The following is a 17985-nucleotide window of genomic DNA, read 5'->3' on the forward strand; positions in this document are numbered from 1 at the left end:
CAGCTATAAAATAAGTCAGTCATGAGGATGTAATGTACAGCATAGGGAATATAGCCCACAAACATTGTATTAACTCTGTAAGGGGACAGATGGTAACTAAGCTTATTGTAGTGACCATTTCACAATGCATTCAAACACTGAATCACTATGCTGTACATCTAGAAACTCACATAATATTGTATGTCAATTACATCTCAAAAAAAAAAAAAAAAGCCACTGAAAGACCTCGCCCATCCTCTAGGATGTCCACTTCACACTAATGTTAAGCAATCTTAAACACTACTTATTAAAACAAACCAGATGCATCACGGGGTAAAAGGCAAAATTTGCTAAAAAATTAAAGGGTAAGTAGTAAACCAATGAAATTTCATCCTTCTGGCAGAAGACACTAGACCTTCATCACAGGGTACCTCTCTTTCTGAAATTAAAGAGTAGTTTGGTAGGGAAATCTGAGAAACACTGCTGTATACCATAGCCTTATACTACATGGGCCCAGATTATTAAGCTTATTTTTTGTCCTGGACGTTTGTCCTTGCAGGCTAGCACCTGTAATTTCTTGCTACCCTCTCTTGTAGCACGAAGTGTGGGGTTCTAGAAGTAGCACCCTGCCCCACCTCTAAATTGCTAAAGGCTTAGAAAACAGGTATCCAGCTTAGTATAAATAAGAGCAAATAGGGTTCAATGTATTATAACACTATGTTTGACACGTGAACTTGAGATGTTCTTTACGTTGAAGGACTTATTTCTTATATCTAGGTTCTTAGAAACTAGCTCTTAAGCAACCCCAAATAAATGTGTTAATAAACTACACATACTAGTCAAAATTTCAAACTGACTAAAATTTTATGAGTAAAAGAACATTAGATAGCTGGGGAAAAAAAGACTGGAAAAATACCTATAAGTTCAGCAGGCTTGTTCGGTCTTTTGTTAATGAATGTCTCAAATGCTTCCTTCATGGCATTGATAAATTTTTCATTTTTCAGAAAGCAAATATCAATTATATGGTCGACCTTATCTTTAAAATCCAGCAATTCTTGAACCATGGTTTTATCTTTTTCAGGATTAATTACAATAGTGCTGCCAAATGCCTAAAAAACAAAAATGACCACTTTTTAAAATTGGGATTATCTCTGACGAAAACAATTCCCAAATCATATTTTAAGTAGGTATACATATTTTTAAAATTCAGAATGTTAGAATAAAACTGTTCTGGAAGTCTGGAAAAGAAAATTAAAGTCATTAAACATCCAGACTGATAACCATCTGTCTATAATCACAAAGGAAGGAATGACCCCTACTGGGTGTACAGCATCACAATGGGGCATTATTATGAGCCTCCAGGCTTTTGTCCCTACTTTTAAAGAAGTCAGGTTTTAATTTTTTTTTAAATGGCAATCTGGCTTCAGTGTAAGACTGTAGAAGGGAAAGAAATTTTGGACCCCAAAAAAGTCCTCTTTTGTCCCCCCCCCACATTCACTGTTCTAAATATTAGAGCTAGAAATCCCATCAGACATCAATAAGATAACTTTTCTTGCGGATCTGTTACACAGCTATCATTCTCACATTGACTGTCCTCAAAACTCCCATTACTTAAAAAAAAAAACAACTGGGTCTAACAAGTAAGAAATGTTTGCTGATATGTACTGAGTGTATAGATTATAAGACATAAGAGAAAAAAAACGACAGGTTGTTATTACCTTAATGTATTCAATCCACTGCTGCAGGAGAACCTGAACCCCACCTCGAACTCTACTGAAGAGTTGATACAGAAGAGATAAGTCTTGAATTCGGTTTTCATCAAGGAGGTTATTTAAACCTGAATTTTCAAACAATTTGCCATTAAAAATAGTGAACAAAAATGCCAGGCATTTTAATGAAAATTAAGTTAAATTATTATTGTGATACTGGTTAAACTATTACTAGTCTATGTATGAATTTTAATATAAAGATTTGTTCTCTATTAAATCCAAACAGATAAATCACCTTTCCAAATGAAAACTAAATATAGGCAGCCTTAGTTTATATAAATACAAAAACAATTCTATAATTATTTGTGCCACTGAGCATGGTAGCTCAAATGTATAAACCAATTTGTAAAAACTGATTTACTCAAATACACATTATAAATAACTCACTCATATGTGCAGTGGCCATACTACATCTGGCACTGATTAGTATATACATCACTGTATTTCAGAGTACTGGATATGGTCTGTAGTATTTAAAAAACCATGCATTAATAAGCCAAGTTTGAACAAGATTCAATGTATCTGATTTTCAGAATGAACTAGTAGTATTCTGCATTAAGGTTCTAAAATATACCATTTTATATAAAAGAAAAGATGGCTGGACAGAAAGTAAGGTTTCTACCTATCTCTGGCATTGTCAAAGTAAAATTCAGGGTTTACCCTTATGATCACTCGGAATTAGAAGTGCTTGGTTTTGTAAGGAGAGGGTGGTTGGGTTATGGACATTGGGGAGGGTATGTGCTATGGTGAGTGCTGTGAAGTGTTTAAACCTGGCGATTCACAGACCTGTACCCCTGGGGCTAATAATATATGTTAATCAAAAATTAAAAATTAAAAAATTAAAAAAAATATAGCAAAGAAAAAAAAAAGAAGTCCTTGGTTTTATACAAGTACACTTTAGTGTAAGAAGAAATTCTTTTCTCTACCGTGGTCTTACAAATTAAGTCAAGAATTCTCACATTCCCACTTTTGGGTTTTTTTATTGGTGTTAGTGGACCCCTCTCATTTTCAGTTCCTGTATCTTTAAGTTAAGCCAAGAACCATCTCCTCAAAGTTTACCATTGATACATGGGGAGAAAGGGTTATGTCCATTCTCAGAAAAGCAGCCACAAGTATCAAACTTCTTAAAAGGGTAATCCTTAAATACTTTTTTTTTTTTTTTACTTATTTGCTGCTACCATTTTAAAAGTGATCTCTTAACCAATTGGTCAATTACCTTTCTGAAGAATTGCGGTTAAGTGTTCACCTAGAAGTTGTTTTTCTACAGTAGCAATTAATGACTTCCTACAAGGAAAAAAAGTTTAGAATTACTGACATTTGACTTTGCTGAAAACTTAAAGTCTTTCCGGGGGTGGGGGGGAACAAACAGCTTGCTGCTGCTGCACCTTTTTTTAAGGAGAGAGCACAACGGGATGCCTGGCTGGCTCAGACAGTTAGGTGCCTGACTCTCGATTTGGGCTCAGGTCATTTATCTCGGGCTTGTGGAATCGAGCTCCCACATGGCGCTCCACACTCAGAGGGGAGTATGCTTGGGATCTGCTCCCTCCCTCTCCCCCAGTTCTCTCTCTAAAATGGATAAGCAAATCCTTAAAAAAAATAAAATAGAGAGATGGGGGGAGGAGAGGGAAAGAAAGAATCCCAAGCAGGCTCCACGCTCAGCGCCTGAGCCTGACTCAGGGTTCCATCTCATAACTCTGACATCATGCATGACCTGAGCCAAAAGCAAGAGCTGGAATGCTTAACCAACTGAGGCACCCAAGCACCTCTCAAATAGCTTGTGTTATGTCAATTTCAATATCCCTATCCTATGTTTAAATGTACTGGTGCTCAGAGTTACTTTACTTATACCATAAGAAGGGGGGGCGGCTGGGTGGCTCAGTGGGTTAAGCCTCTGCCTTTGGCTCAGGTCATGGTCTCTCAGGGTCCTGGGATTGAGCCCTGCATTGGGATCTCTGCTCAGCAGAGAGCTGCTTCCCCCTCTCTCTGCCTGCCTCTCTCCTTACTTGTGATCTCTTTCTCTCTGTCAAATAAATAAATAAAATCTTTTAAAAAAATAAGTATTTCCATGGTCTTGCTGTGGCTGGCTTTTTCCAAGTTTCTCTGCTTTTATTAGGAAAGTAGTTATCTATGCTACTTACTCCTTGGTAATATTTAGGAAAGCAAAGAAACAGTTTCTCCTCCAAACATCTACTGAATTTTAAACAGCCTTAAGATTTCAAAGATCACATCAGGTTCTAATACAATTTTTTTTTCATTTTTTACAGAAGTAAGCTCTATCCCCAGCATGGAGCTTGAACTCATGACTCTGAGATCAAGAGTCATATGCTCTACCAACTGAACCAGCCAGGTGCTCCTCTAATAATACTATTTTTAAATTTAAATATTTTATATTTAAATTTTTAAACATATACACATACACACATTAGATTTACTTGATTAAATCTAATTAACTGGGGCAAATAAAATTTTTGGGGCAAATAAGATTTGCATAGAGAAAATAATTGTTAAAAATTGAAGTACCTTAAGTGATTCAATGACACTGGTTAAAGTCTATTAGGCTAAGCATATAATACTTACTGGGTGGTCTGATCTAAGTAAGTAATAAGTCTGTCTGCTTCTTCTTCTAGACGTTTGTTAACATGATGAAGATATTCAGGAACCTACAAAGACAGTTTTTTTATATTATTGTTTTCCTCCCCATAAATCATTCAGAAAATGTCAAGTCCAAAAGATCCCGGGAGTAGCCCTGTCCAATGTGACAGGGTTGAATCATATATAAAATTATATATAGTTTATGATCCAGAATTATAGCCTTTAAGAAGAGAGAAAAGAAAGGAGCACCTAAGTGAGAAAAAAGCATCACAATGTTGTGAAGATAAATGCCAAGGGCAGCTTATGTCCTAAAATATAAGGTCTATCGTGAGACACAGTGGATTTATTAATCATGATTTTTAAATACCTCTCTTTCCTGCATTAATTTTTGGCCTTCAGCTGCATAGAGCCGGTTAGTTTCTTCCAAAAATCGTTGTTCAAAAGAATCCTGATAAATCTGGGAGGAGGGATCAAAATAAAGGAGTTCATTTATTCAATAAATATTTATTAAATTGCCTTTATATGAACAGCACTATGAATCTGTTTTTTAAACACCAAACTAGGAATAGCAATCAGCTCTGTAATTAAAGTTAACTTACTTGCAAATCAGAGAGCATGCTTAAAAGACTTCGGAGTAAACTTCTATCAATTGCTTCACCATTCCTTTCCCTCTCAATCAAGAGAAGAATGCCATCAATTGTCTTATTCTGGACTTTCTGATCACTTATAATATGAGCCCTAAATAACTCCAGTCCCATGTCCCTAAAATAAAAAATATATAGGATCAAAATTAATTGACAACAATACCACTTCTAGAGAGGTCTGCTTAACTTCTCACTGCATGTTAATTAGGGCTCGAGATCTGAAGCAGCAATTGTAAAAAGATAAAATCCACACATTAAATTTTACACATTATTAGAGTTAAAGCATACAGGAAACTCATTTAGTCTTTAATGAGAACTGAAGCTAAATTCCTGTCTTTCTCCATAACTAAGTTTTGTATTACTTCCTTTGGTGGATTTCTTCCTTGGTCAAATCATGAGACAAAATTAGTTCAAAGACAAAATGGCTTTCACTGTACTGGTAATGAAGGCTTAATTGGTCATTTGTCATCTGGCTTCAGTACTCAAAAATCAGTAAACTCTCCGATAATTGCTGTAGGTAGATGCTAGGCACAAGGTGGGGGAAAGAGCTCATTATACTATTCTATTTTTGTGTTTACATGGAATTTTCCATGGTAATGTTAACAGATAATGAGCAAATTCCTGGTAAGCAACAAAATCCATAGCAATCTTAACAGATAATGAGCAAACTCTTGATAAGCAACAAAATAATGCACACTCCTAGACAGTCCAGAGCAAACTTTAATCTCCTTAGCTAACAAAAAAACTTCTTCATTAAGTTGTTATATGCTCAGGGAATGTTAGCTATCACCAGTATTGGACTAGGCAAACATAACTGAGAAGGTAAAAGTGCTATAAATACAAGTCTAGAAGCCAAATTTGAGTTTTTGGGAGAATATTCATAGTACCACTTACTCTCTTTCCATTAGTGTAATTAAGATTTGACTATGATTTGTAACAAATTTTTTTGCATTTTTTTCTGGCATCCTTACCAAATGGAGGGTAGCATTGAATTCTGCAGAACATAAGTTCTATCCAGAAACAGAAAAATGCTCCTGATCATGATCTGTCAACAAAAAAGAAATCGATTTTTATATTTTGTTAAGCTGAAACATTTGCTCTTGATTAAATAATAAAATTACAGGGTTTACTTTTACATATACTAGACTACTACATACAGATAAAGAAATCTACCTGAGAATATGCCCAAATCATTTTTATTAAACTATTCTATTGTCTTAATTCTTGCTGTAGTTTCTAGAAGAGGGACACTTAAAATGGTCCTAAGACTTCTCTGCAACTTGAGATGTAACTGAAAATAAAAACAGGGAATTAAGGGGACACACATATAATTCTTCCTCAGTAACAGAGCTCATTCAGGGTGAAGCTGCCCTAAATTGTACATATGTGGTTTTGGGTAGGGGGATTTTAAGATTCTTTTTTTAGTTTGCAGAATATAAGGTATAAAATAAATACCAGATTAGGGAGAAAGGAAAAGGTGGTGATGTGAAGGAACTAGGCAGGACCCACCAGGTACCTTCACAGGCAATGGAGTAGGTGGGTGGGACATCCATCACGACTAACAGACAAATATATAACTTTTTAAAAAATGAGATACTTTTTGGTTAAGTGTGACAAAAATGATCCTAAGGTGCAACTCATTTTAAAATGGTGGTTTCCCTATAACCTACAGTTTTAAACTAGAAAACTTAAACCAAATTAGTGTTCAATTCAGAAAAAGAGCGGATATTGAGGCACTCCCCGCCCACCACACTGCAAAGCTTTTAAAACTAACATCCACGTATTTGAAAAAATTTATTTAACTACAATATTTAGCTGAAACATAATACTTTTTCCAGCTTACCATTTGTCTGCAATGATTTTGCCAGCATCTATCTATTTTCTTTAGAAAAAGAACACTATCCAATGAATCCATGAGACACGTCAAGGATATTTTTAAGTGCTTAGTACAAATAATATAAGAAATGTAAAAGCAGGGGCGCCTGGGTGGCTTAGTGGGTTAAAGCCTCTGCTTTCGGATCAGGTCATGATCCCAGCATCCTGGGATTGAGCCCCGCATCGGGCTCTCTGCTCAGCAGGGAGCCTGCTCCCCCCCACCCCCGCCTGCCTCGCTGTCTACTTGTGATCTCTCTCTGTCAAATAAACAAATAAAATCTTAAAAAAAAAAGAAAAAGAAATGTAAGAGTGTATTTGTCTTAAATAGGGTGCATCACACACTAAATAAAAACAGGCACGCCTGGGTGGCTCAGTCAGTTAGGTGCCTGCCTTCAGCCCAGATCATGATCCCAGGGTTCTAGGATCAAGTCACTCTTGCTCAGCGGGGAGCCTGCTTCTCCCTCCACCTGCTGCTCCCCCTGCTTGTGCTCACTCTCTCCCTCTTGCAAACAGGTAAAATCTTAAAAAAAAAATCTAAATAGCACTTATAGAACAAAATACTATTCCTTAAACTGTAAAAAAGTTTCAGGTTCCACTAAATACCTTTTAGAGTAAGTCTTACACAAAAGAGAGCATTATGTTCCTTACGATTTCCCTTAGAATATTATTTTTCCTTAAATGGAAATTTGTCAGGACAAAAAGGGTAAAGACATAAGGACATCTTGTTTGCACTAACATCACAATGCAGACTTGGAACTTAAAGTTGAAAAGTCAACAACTCTTATCTTATTTCTCCAGAACGGTAAGGAAGAGTAACAAATCTACAAAACACAGGCAATTGCATTTCAAGTTGGGTTAAATAGTGAGGGACAAGGAAGGAGGAAACAGATAAAAATATAGTATTTTTGGTTTTTAAAAGGATATTCTCTGAACTGATGAATTTGTGCTTTGATGTGATCTTCACAAATCTGTCTCAGCTGTTTGTACAAGTTTGCAGAAATCTTGTAGGAACAGAGATTTTCTACAGCCTGCAAGATTAAACACATACATGTTTAAGGAGAAAATGGGGTTACTGATAATTTACATCAAATTCTTATTATTTTAATATTTTACATTGTTTTATTAAAAAGGGTATTTAACCATTTAAAACACAGTAAAGTAACAAAATATGAATGTGAGTGAACTTTTTCATAACCGATGTACAAAAAAACCAACTAATACATTTATTATGGCTGTTCAGGTTAAGGATGGACAGAATCAAGCCAAGTCCTACCCTGTGGAGACATCCAATTTATAACATGACTACACATCAATGCTGTCTTGTTCTTAAAAATGTTAATTGTTTTCATAAGCAGAATTCCATTCTGAGTTTAAAAAACAGTTTCACCAATGTTTATCAGATGGATTGGGCGGTCTGACTGCCACTGAGTTAAAACTTACACTTTCTTTGGTTTTCTTGGAACAATGGATTCTTGCTAGCAGTATTAGGAGTATGATGTAAACACCAAGTATTTTTCTCTAATATTTCAGGTTATGAATGTTTAAATATAAAGGTTTGAGAATTTGTACAATTAAATAAACATTAATTACACCAGAAATGACTATTTTTACTTCATTCTAATAGTTTAACTTGTCTTCCTTTATACCCAGATCCCAAAAGGGCAAACTTCAGATTTCTTTTAGTTTCTTGTTATGTGTATCAAAGACTTTCAATTTTAAGACAACACGCATGGTAAAACTCTTTGGATGAACTCTGATACAATCTATAATTCCAACTAGTAATGACTTAACACCAGGATTCCTTCCTCACCACAAAAGGCAGAAAAGTGATTAAAATTGACTCTAAGGGGGCACCTGGGTGGCTCAGTGGGTTAAAGCCTCTGCCTTCGGCTCAGGTCATGATCCCAGGGTCCTGGGATTGAGCCCCGCATCGGGCTCTCTGCTCAGCGGGGAGCCTGCTTCCTCCTCTCTCTCTGCCTCTCTGCCTGCTTGTGATCTCTGTCTGTCAAGTGGATGAATAAAATCTTTAAAAAAAAAAACTGACTCTAAGGGAAGATCCAAGTTCCGTAGGTTAGTGGGAATTTTATAAATACTTACCTATGTGGAAGTCACATTCCCAGCATGCAGGGCCAGTAAACAAATTAGCAAATGAAAAGAAAGCTTAAAGAAAACCACTTATATCATTGCAGGAAAGTCACTACACCTCACCAGGAACAGCAGGCCAATTAGATCCAGTAGCTAAGGAGGAATAAGACCACTGATTCTCCTCTGGCCACTTTCCATGGGGTTAAGTTAGGCCACAAATACCTAAAGGGTGTATTTATGCTTATTTCTGAGCCTTTCTGTTCACACTGGTTCTCTATGGACTCTTCCCCCGCCTTCTTTAGTATTCTTCTCATTGTATCCAATGTTCCTTTTGAAGGACTCATTTTCTCAGCATTTCTCATTTCCCTGCTTAGATTCTGTCTTTGTACTTATCTCATCCACATTTCCCACTTCAGTACTTCTCCAACTCCCTCTTCTCCCATTTCCTTCTGCTGTGTTTCTATCTTCTTACACAAGATACCATATTCCTTTACTACTCAGCTAGGTTCCACCTCTTCCAATAAGCTGTTTAACTGCCTCACCTGGCACTATCACCAATCGTAACACAGTGACTTGTCACCGAGTCAATACCGTGTCTTTTTTTTAAAGATTTTACTTATTTATTTGTCAGAGAGAGAGAGAGAAAGAGGGAGTGCACAAACAGGCAGAATGGCAGGCAGAGGCGGAGAAGCAGGCTCCCTGCTGAGCAAGAAGCCTGATGCAGGACTCCCAGGACCCTGGGATCAAGACCTGAGCTGAAGGCAGTGGCTTAACCAACTCAGCCACCCAGGCGTTCCAATACTGTATCTTATTTTAAATTCTATATCTATTTGTGTATATCTCATCCCCCAATTCCCCTTAACGAGAAAAAGACCCTATGTGCTTGTTCATGTACCCACATATTCTTTTAATGCTTTTGGAGGCTTAAACCAGGCAATAGGGTTAAATATCCGAAAAACTAATGTACTTACAACCAGCAATGTGTCCTACACATAGAAGAGGCTTACAGTGTAAGGAGAAAACTGATCAGAAAACACAGAATTACAAAACATTGTGTTAGGTGCTATGATGAGGGTAAGCATCGAGGCAAAGGCCCTAACCCAGTCTCTTTAGGACTGGAGCAAGTCAGGAAAGGTTTCCTGAGCAGAAGTAAAAAGGTGGAATCCCAAAGACCAGAGGAAAATGAAGAGCTAATGGGAATAATGACAGAGAATTAAGCTGGGCTTTATATGCATACAATCTCCTCCATGTTTAGTTAAGAGAGTTACTTAAGATGTTAGAGGCAAGAAAAGCAGGAATGGGAGCATCTAAGGTGAGTCTTGAAGGTCAAATTGGAACTGAACATTCTGCTTCTCTAGTTAGCATTGACTGCTTCTTAACATATATAGACCAGATCTAGTAATTTCCCTTCCTTAACAACCCTTCATTAAGCTCCTCAAGTACTATTATGGAGAAATTCCGTAATAGGTATTAAAAAATACAAAGGACTGGGGCACCTGACTGACTCAGTCAGTGGAGCATGCGATCTTGATCCTGGGGATGTGGTTCAAGCCATGTGCTGGGTATTGCGATTACTCAAAAATGAATTCTTAAAAAAAAAAATCTTTTAAAAAGTATAAAGGACTGAACCATGTGCTGCATGGTCTAATATCATTTATGTAAAAAAGACAAAATAATAAAAACACATAGTTATTTACACCACTGAAAAAGATACTCCCCAAACTAATGTTTGTGGATAGAGGAACTAGCTGGGGGGAGGTGGGTAGAAAACAGGGTGGAAGTGAAACTTTTCACTACATGCTCTGTAATACTTTTTGGGTTTCGAACCAGATGAATACATTAAATACTCAAAAAACTTAAATATTCACCTCACCCAATAAACCTTTTCTATCTTCCCCACCACCACAGTTTTCAGCATGGCATTCAAGGCTCAATCTTACCATTTTAGTAGTCTCATGTCTGTTTATAATCTTCCATACACACCATGATCTAAACACTCTGCTTTCCTTACTTTTTAAAGCAAGATTTATTTGAAGCAGTCATGTGTGCCTAAAATAGGGGCTTCCAAAAATTTTTGACAAGCCACAGCAAGAAGTACATTTTATGTCACAATCTATTGTACGTAAAAAAAAAAATTTATGTAACTGAAACAAAATCTTCATGAGACTACACTTATCATTATTATGTGCGAAGTTCTCTGATTATTTTCTATTTTGCCTTTTAAAAAAATGTTAGTCATTAGGGTGCCTGATGGCTCAGTTGGTTTAGCGTTTGCCTTTGGCTTGGGTCATGATTCCAGGGTCCTGAGATAGAGCCCCACATCCCGCAATCTGCTCATTGGGGAGCCTAATTCTCCCTCCCTCTCTGTAGCTCCCCCTGCTTGTGTGCTCTGTCAAATAAATAAAATCTCTTTAAAAATAACAAAAAAATGCTGGTCAAAAACTACTAATTTCATGAACCTACTAGAATATAATAAGAACCTCAGGGTCAGGCCTAAGTGATCTCTATATTCCCATGGCATCTACCCAGCTTTGCACACAGGAAGCAGTAACTGACTCAACAAGGACTGTTTACTAAGTAAGTACTCTGTATCCTGTTAGATGCTAGGACAGAAACAAGAATAGGAAGGTGTTAAATCACTACTTAAAGTTTGGGATAAGCTATATTTTATTCCAGATCTTTAAAATGCACTATTAGTATCAATTATTTTGTATCTCACTTCACATGCAACTATTTGTATCAAACAGACTCTACATAGTTTCATAAGTCTCTTAAATAAAACTTTCTTTTAACTCAAACTTCCAATCATTACTGGTAAAATACGTTGCCTTGAACCCCTCTTAAAGGTAATCAGATATACAATAGAAACATTCTAGCAAGTTTCTAACCTTTATTCCTCTAAATCCCAGCCCCTATCTGCCAAAATCCATAAATGTCACATCAAAAAACATGTCTGAAAAAAGAAAAACATGTTTGATACAAACAAAACCATACACTCCAAAGAAATGTAAACATGTAGCAAATGAAATGTAAAACTATAGTTCCTGAAATTTGATGCTTTGGGGAATACAGGATTTAAGAAACAGCAAAGGCACAAAAGATTGCATCTGGGACAAGGGAACGGAAATGAGGGTGAGCAGTATGGCTAGAATAAAAAAATGAAGAGGATTAAAATAAGAATTAAAAAACACAAAGACTACAAACATAATTAAACATGGTAAGGCAGGAAATCTAGAAACTTTTCTGACTTAACAATAATAGACACCCAGAAAGATATTAAATTCTCATCAGGGTCCTGAACTCTGGTCACTGGCCTAATGGGTTGGGTCTTATTTTTCAAATTATATGTTTAAAGAAAGGAAAGCATACCATAAAGTTTCAAGAAATGATATAGCAATAAACTCTAAATTATCTTTTTACATGTAGTAAAAATGGCTGAAATAAGATACTTGAAATATATCAGAAACTAAGAACTTGCAGCAGGGAAGCTAGACAAGAAATCTAATTTTTCTTTTCTTTTCTTTTTTTTTTTTGAAGATTTTGTTTATTTGATAGAAGACTCAGTGAGAGGGAACACAAGCAGGAAGAGTGGGAGAGGGAGAAGCAGGCCTCCTGCTGAGCAGGGAGGCCGATGGGGGGCTCAATACCAGGACCCTGGGATCACAGGACCCTGGGATCATGGACTGGAACCGAAGTTAGATGCTTAACGACTGAGCCACCCCAGGCGCCCCTCTAATTTTTCTTTTTACATCTAGTAACAGGGTTTAAGTTAGCTGAAAATTACCAAGGACTAAGAATTTGTAGTTGCACGCTTTAAATTGCAGGAATAATATTAAGTACTAACTCAACAGAGAGAAGCACTACAAAATGTGATAGACTAATCTTAAAAAAAAATCAAGATTGACAACAATTAAGCAACCTTACATAGAACACAATTAGCTACTCATCAATACAGAATACAAAAGAGGCGCCTAGGCGGCTCAGTTGGTTGAGCGTCTGCCTTTGGCTCTGGTCGTGGTCCTGGGGTCCTGGGATCCATCCCCACGTGGAGCCCAGCATTGGGCTCTCTGCTCAGCGGGGAGTCCACTTCTCCCTCTGCCTCTCCCCACTGGCTTGTGTTATCACTCACTCTTTCTCTCAAGTAAACAAAAAACCTTTAAAAAGTATATAGAATACAAAAGCTACTCATCGGTTCTAAGAATCTAACTGGTCTTCTGTAACCTCTGTTTAAACCACCAGATTTAAAAAAAAAATAAAAAATAAACTACCAGATTTTACAATGGGTAATAACCTACACTGAGATGGACACACTCCTTGCTTCCAGTCTTACGGTCATCTACTTGATAAATGAGGTATTAGTAGAAAAGTTCATTATTTAAGATTTATTTCACAAAAAGCTAACCAAACAAGAGTTCCCATTTATAATAAATAAAATTATTTCCATTAGAATTGAAATACGGACTAGGCTTGCCTTCAAAGAAAACAGCTAGACATTTATACTAAGAATAAATGTTAAACTTTCATATATAAACAACCAGCCAGCTCCAAAAAAAGGTAGCCGATTTAAAAACACTACACAGCTACTTATATAAAGGCTGAGAACAAGAGGAAAATAATCCAATAGCCAAAATTCCAACTATTATAAGATACCACATGTAAAAAACAAGACATATTCTTAAGAAGTAAAGGATATTGTTCCTAGAGAGTTCCTCTCTTTTTCTATTATTTTTTTCAATTTGGCTAATGGTGTCTACTGACACATATTTGGAATGTAATCTATTTATCGGCCAGCTGTTCTGGCCCAGTGTGGATTTAGAATTTTAAAACATGTGTGGCTTTAGAGCTGTATAATAAAGTACAATCTTAAAGGCATCTTTTAAAAAGGCTCATTTATTATTATCATCATCACTGATGATGATAATAAGTATCATCATCACTGATGATGATAATAAGTAGCAGACACTGTAATAAGTAGTTTTTGCAGCATTTTGTTTACAACTCAACAATCCCGCTACATAGGTAATGTTGGTCTTCCCATTTTACAAATGAGGAAAACAAGGCTTAGAGAAGTTATCGTGAGTGGCAGATCTCTAAACTAAGGCAGGTCAACTCAAAAGTCAGTGCAGTTAACTATACTACCTGTAGTCAATCAAAAACAAGCAAACAAACCAAAAAAAAAAGCCTGCAAATCAAAACATTAATCACTGCCTCATATTTTAGGATTTCAAGGTTGTCTAGGAAAGGTAATTTTTTAAACTCAAGTACAATTCTCATTTAAAATCACTTTTAACGGGGCACCTGGGTGGCTCAATCATTAAGCGTCTGCCATCAGCTCAGGTCCTGATCCCAGGGTCCTGGATGGAACCCTGTGCTGGGCTCCCTGCTCTGCAGGGAATCTGCTTCTCCCTCTCCTAGTCCCCCCGCTTGCGTTCCCTCTCTCGATGTCTCTCTCTGTGTCAAATAAATAAAATCTTCAAAAAAGACCATTTTTAAAAATAAAAATCACTGAAAAAATGTCTTTCACTTTTCTTGCAAATGCACTCAGAACATGTTCTTTTCTATAAATTAAAAACTTAGGGAGGCAGTACAAGCAAACTGCACTAGGGACTTCTATGCTTAGGATTTAAAACATAACAGTTTTGCATGCACAGAAAAAAGTTCTTCATAGACATATGCCAAATAAGCATTTACTTCAGAGACAAGGGAGGATGGGGGAATGAGGGGTTTGGTGAACTTTTCGTTGGTATACTACATACTTCTATAGTTTCAATTTTAGGAGACTTAGGAGAATACTTTTTTTTTTTTTTGGCCATTTCCCTCCCTCACCTACCCCCTCTTTAGGAGAGTACTTTTCATTTACATCTCAACCAGTCAAAATTAAACAAGCACCTGAAACCCAGATGGTATGAAAAAATTTTACTCCCTTATCTTTTTATCCTTTTTTGAACCTGAACTTCCAAAATAAACTTTCTGAGAATAATCCAAAGGAGCATTTATAAAGATTAAGGTCAAAAACAACAAAAGAGCTAGAAACAAATGCTTTTGAATTTATTACAGCAGAAACAGTAAAGTACTGTGAAAAGTGCAGAGAGCAGAAAGTTAGAACGCTGATTTTAGGCTAAAGAAACGCAACTGAACAATAGCAGGTAATAATTCTGAAGTAGAAGAAAATGAAAAACAAAAAAATGTAAGCTATGAACTCTTGAAACATAAAAGAATTGAAGAGAATCAATTTAGCAGAAAAATATTTTTGAACCCAAAAGCTCTAGGAAAATATTCAAGGTAAAGTAAATAGGGTTCAATAACAATCACAATCAATATGCTATAAACAGGGGGCGCCTGGGTGGCTCAGTGGGTTAAAGCCTCTACCTTCAGCTCAGGTCATGATCCCACGATTCTGGGATCGAGCCCCGCATTGGGCTCTCTGCTCAGCAGAGAGCTTTCCTAAGCTCTTCCTGCTTCCTAAAGAAGTGATACTTTAAAACAATATGCTATAAACATAAAACATAAAATAACATTATTGAAACTAAAGTTGCTATATACCACCATACCCAAATAAACACCGTATATACAAATAAACACTGTATATACACACACGTGAAGGAAAAAATTACCTTCTTTGAGGACAGTTTTTTCCCTAAAGTGAAAGGGTCTGCCTCTAACACTGCTCTACAGAGGTACTCAAAGTGCTACAGTGTATCACTGAAGCAGCACAGGAGGGGAAGTGCACTGGCTTGAAACCTGGGCATCTCAACGGGAGTCTGGCCACATTATTTAACTTCCCTGACACTGAGTTTCCTGATCAATAGAGGAATAATAACTGCTACCGTGTCTAATTCACAAACAGTTCCTATAATGCTTAAAAGATAATAAAAGATAAACCTGATTTGTAGAGGACCACCTGCACTATACGAAGAAACGCCACGGGACTACATGATCTCTTAAGGCCTTTCCAACTCTAATTCCGTAATTCGACTTTTATTACTGCACAGCCCAGGAGCCACATATACAATATACCAACACAGCCAACTAAGGTGGGCTTCTCCTTAATAGCTCAGTACAGCTAATACCTGACACATTGTGTTACAGCGGTAATATTGTATGACATTATTAACTACGTGCTGGGCATCGTTCTGAGTGTTTCACATGCACTGACTCGTTCAGTTCTCACAGCAACAGAAACTGGTGATCTTAATTGACTTATTACAAGTGCAAAAGCCACACTGTGACTTATGAAAGAGCTTCACTAGTGATAACATCATCTTATATTTCTATAACATGGTGCCTCAAGGGGTTTCTCACATCTTAATTTGATTCTTAGAAGCAACCCCGTGAGGTAGGTAGGACAAGTACTCTTTTCCCTGTTTTACAGAGGAGGAAAATGAAGCTGAGGGAGGTCTAGTTTCTTGCTCAAGATCAGAAGGGTAACAGCCACCAAAAGAAGATCCCAAATCTGTCTTCGGACTCCTAATCCAGGTTGGGTTTGCCCATTACCATACCACCTCTGCAACTGAAATGAATAGATAAAAACGACAAATTCTGATCAATCAAACCAACTTAATTTCTTAGAAGGTACTTATCAATAAGAAAAACACAAACATAGTGCCTGGGTGGCACAGCCGGTTAAGCTTCTGACTCTTCGTTTTGGCTGTCATGATCTTGGGGACAACCCCGAGTCCTCACGACCCCACTCAGCACAGAGTCTGCTTGAGATTCATTCTCCCTCTGCCCTCCCCCCGGTTCAATTGCATATACCCTCGCTCTCTAAAATAAATCAATCTTTTTTTAAAAAAAAAAGCACAAACTATTGGTACTCTGAATTTTTTTATATATATAAACTGCTTGTGCTACAATGGAAAGTAACTTCTTGAAGTGGTTGTGTCAAAAATACAGTAGGACAGGGCCCTCAGTTAAGCGTCTGCCTTTGACTCAGGTGAAGATCTCAGGGTCCTGGGATCAAGCCCTGCACTGGACTCCCTGTTCAGCAGGGAATCTGTTTCTCCCTCTCCCTCTGGTTCTCCCCCCACCCCTGCTTGTTCATGTGCTAATAAAATCTTTAAAAAAATACAGTAGGCAAAATATCATGGTAGTAAGCAGTCTAAATCAGTAATTGTTCTTAATAGTACATTTAAACTAAACAGTACAAGTATAGACCCATTTGTTAAGCAAAAAAACAAACCTGAACCTCACTGGATTACAATCTGATGCCAGTTTTTGGCTAAGGACTGTCTTGTAGCCCAGAAAATAAAACAAACATAAAGAGCAAGAAAAAGAAACGGCAAAGGGCTACTAATAAGAAGGAGGGAGGATAAAGTATACAGAGAATATCTGCATTTCTTGAGGTCTTTCCTATAGGCGAGTAACCCCACTTAGCAAGAAGTAACCTAACGGAATGACATGTCACCAGAAATTACCTTTGGGATCCGGGCTGTAGGACTCCATTATAGGTAAAACCTTGATTATACCAAGGTACTCCTCACTGTAAATCCTAATCTCCTCATAAGGGTCTAAGATAAACCCAATATATACCAATATGACTGTACTCATAGTTTGTCAGAATGTCAGTATGTCAGCATATGTAGTCTGATTATAAAAGAGTGCATAAATTCATCAAGAAATTTTCATTAGAAGAAAACTGTAAGTCTATATAAAGACTCATTTCAAAGTAAAATCCATATACATACCACCTCAATTTACGCTGGCCAAATCCGGTATCCACGTTCATACATACCTGATAGAGTTCTTCTAAATTGTACTTAATTGAAGTACTATTCTGGATAGCTTCCACTGCTTCTTTCAGCTTCTGCCATGTTTCATCCGTGTAGTTCTCTGGTAATTTGGGCTTATCTAGATAATATGTACAAGGTTGATATCAGAATATGTAGCATACAGTAAGGAAAGGATCCATTAAGGTAAAATAATAGTATTACTGCTTTTTAAGGGTAAACTGTGATTTTTGTAATTATTACATCTAAATATTAAAGTAGCTACTGTATTTAGGCTTAGCATAAAGAATAAAATTTGAAATGCCACAATACTGT

At 36.9% G+C, this 17985-nt stretch overlaps 2 protein-coding genes across 2 annotated transcripts in view; one reads left to right on the forward strand and one right to left on the reverse strand.

Moving 5' to 3' along the window:
* LOC111157223 (MCTS1, re-initiation and release factor) overlaps positions 1-17985 on the forward strand; it is a 110689-nt gene that overhangs the window by 45022 nt on the left and 47682 nt on the right. The gene's annotated exons all lie outside the window — the stretch shown is intronic.
* Positions 1-17985, reverse strand: part of LOC111157314 (cullin 4B) — a 37743-nt gene that overhangs the window by 16489 nt on the left and 3269 nt on the right. Inside the window, exons 3-12 of the mRNA XM_022518619.1 lie at positions 17676-17791; positions 7784-7887; positions 6828-6897; positions 5956-6029; positions 4940-5102; positions 4708-4797; positions 4326-4408; positions 2965-3032; positions 1698-1816; positions 896-1088 (exon numbers count right to left, since the gene is read on the reverse strand). Coding sequence (XP_022374327.1) covers positions 896-1088; positions 1698-1816; positions 2965-3032; positions 4326-4408; positions 4708-4797; positions 4940-5102; positions 5956-6029; positions 6828-6897; positions 7784-7887; positions 17676-17791 — 1080 coding nt within the window. The remainder of the gene's footprint in view (positions 1-895; positions 1089-1697; positions 1817-2964; positions 3033-4325; positions 4409-4707; positions 4798-4939; positions 5103-5955; positions 6030-6827; positions 6898-7783; positions 7888-17675; positions 17792-17985) is intronic.

Source organism: Enhydra lutris, unplaced genomic scaffold, assembly GCF_002288905.1.
Source record: "Enhydra lutris kenyoni isolate GAN:26980312 unplaced genomic scaffold, ASM228890v2 scaffoldscaffold53, whole genome shotgun sequence".
NCBI lineage: Eukaryota > Metazoa > Chordata > Mammalia > Carnivora > Mustelidae > Enhydra > Enhydra lutris.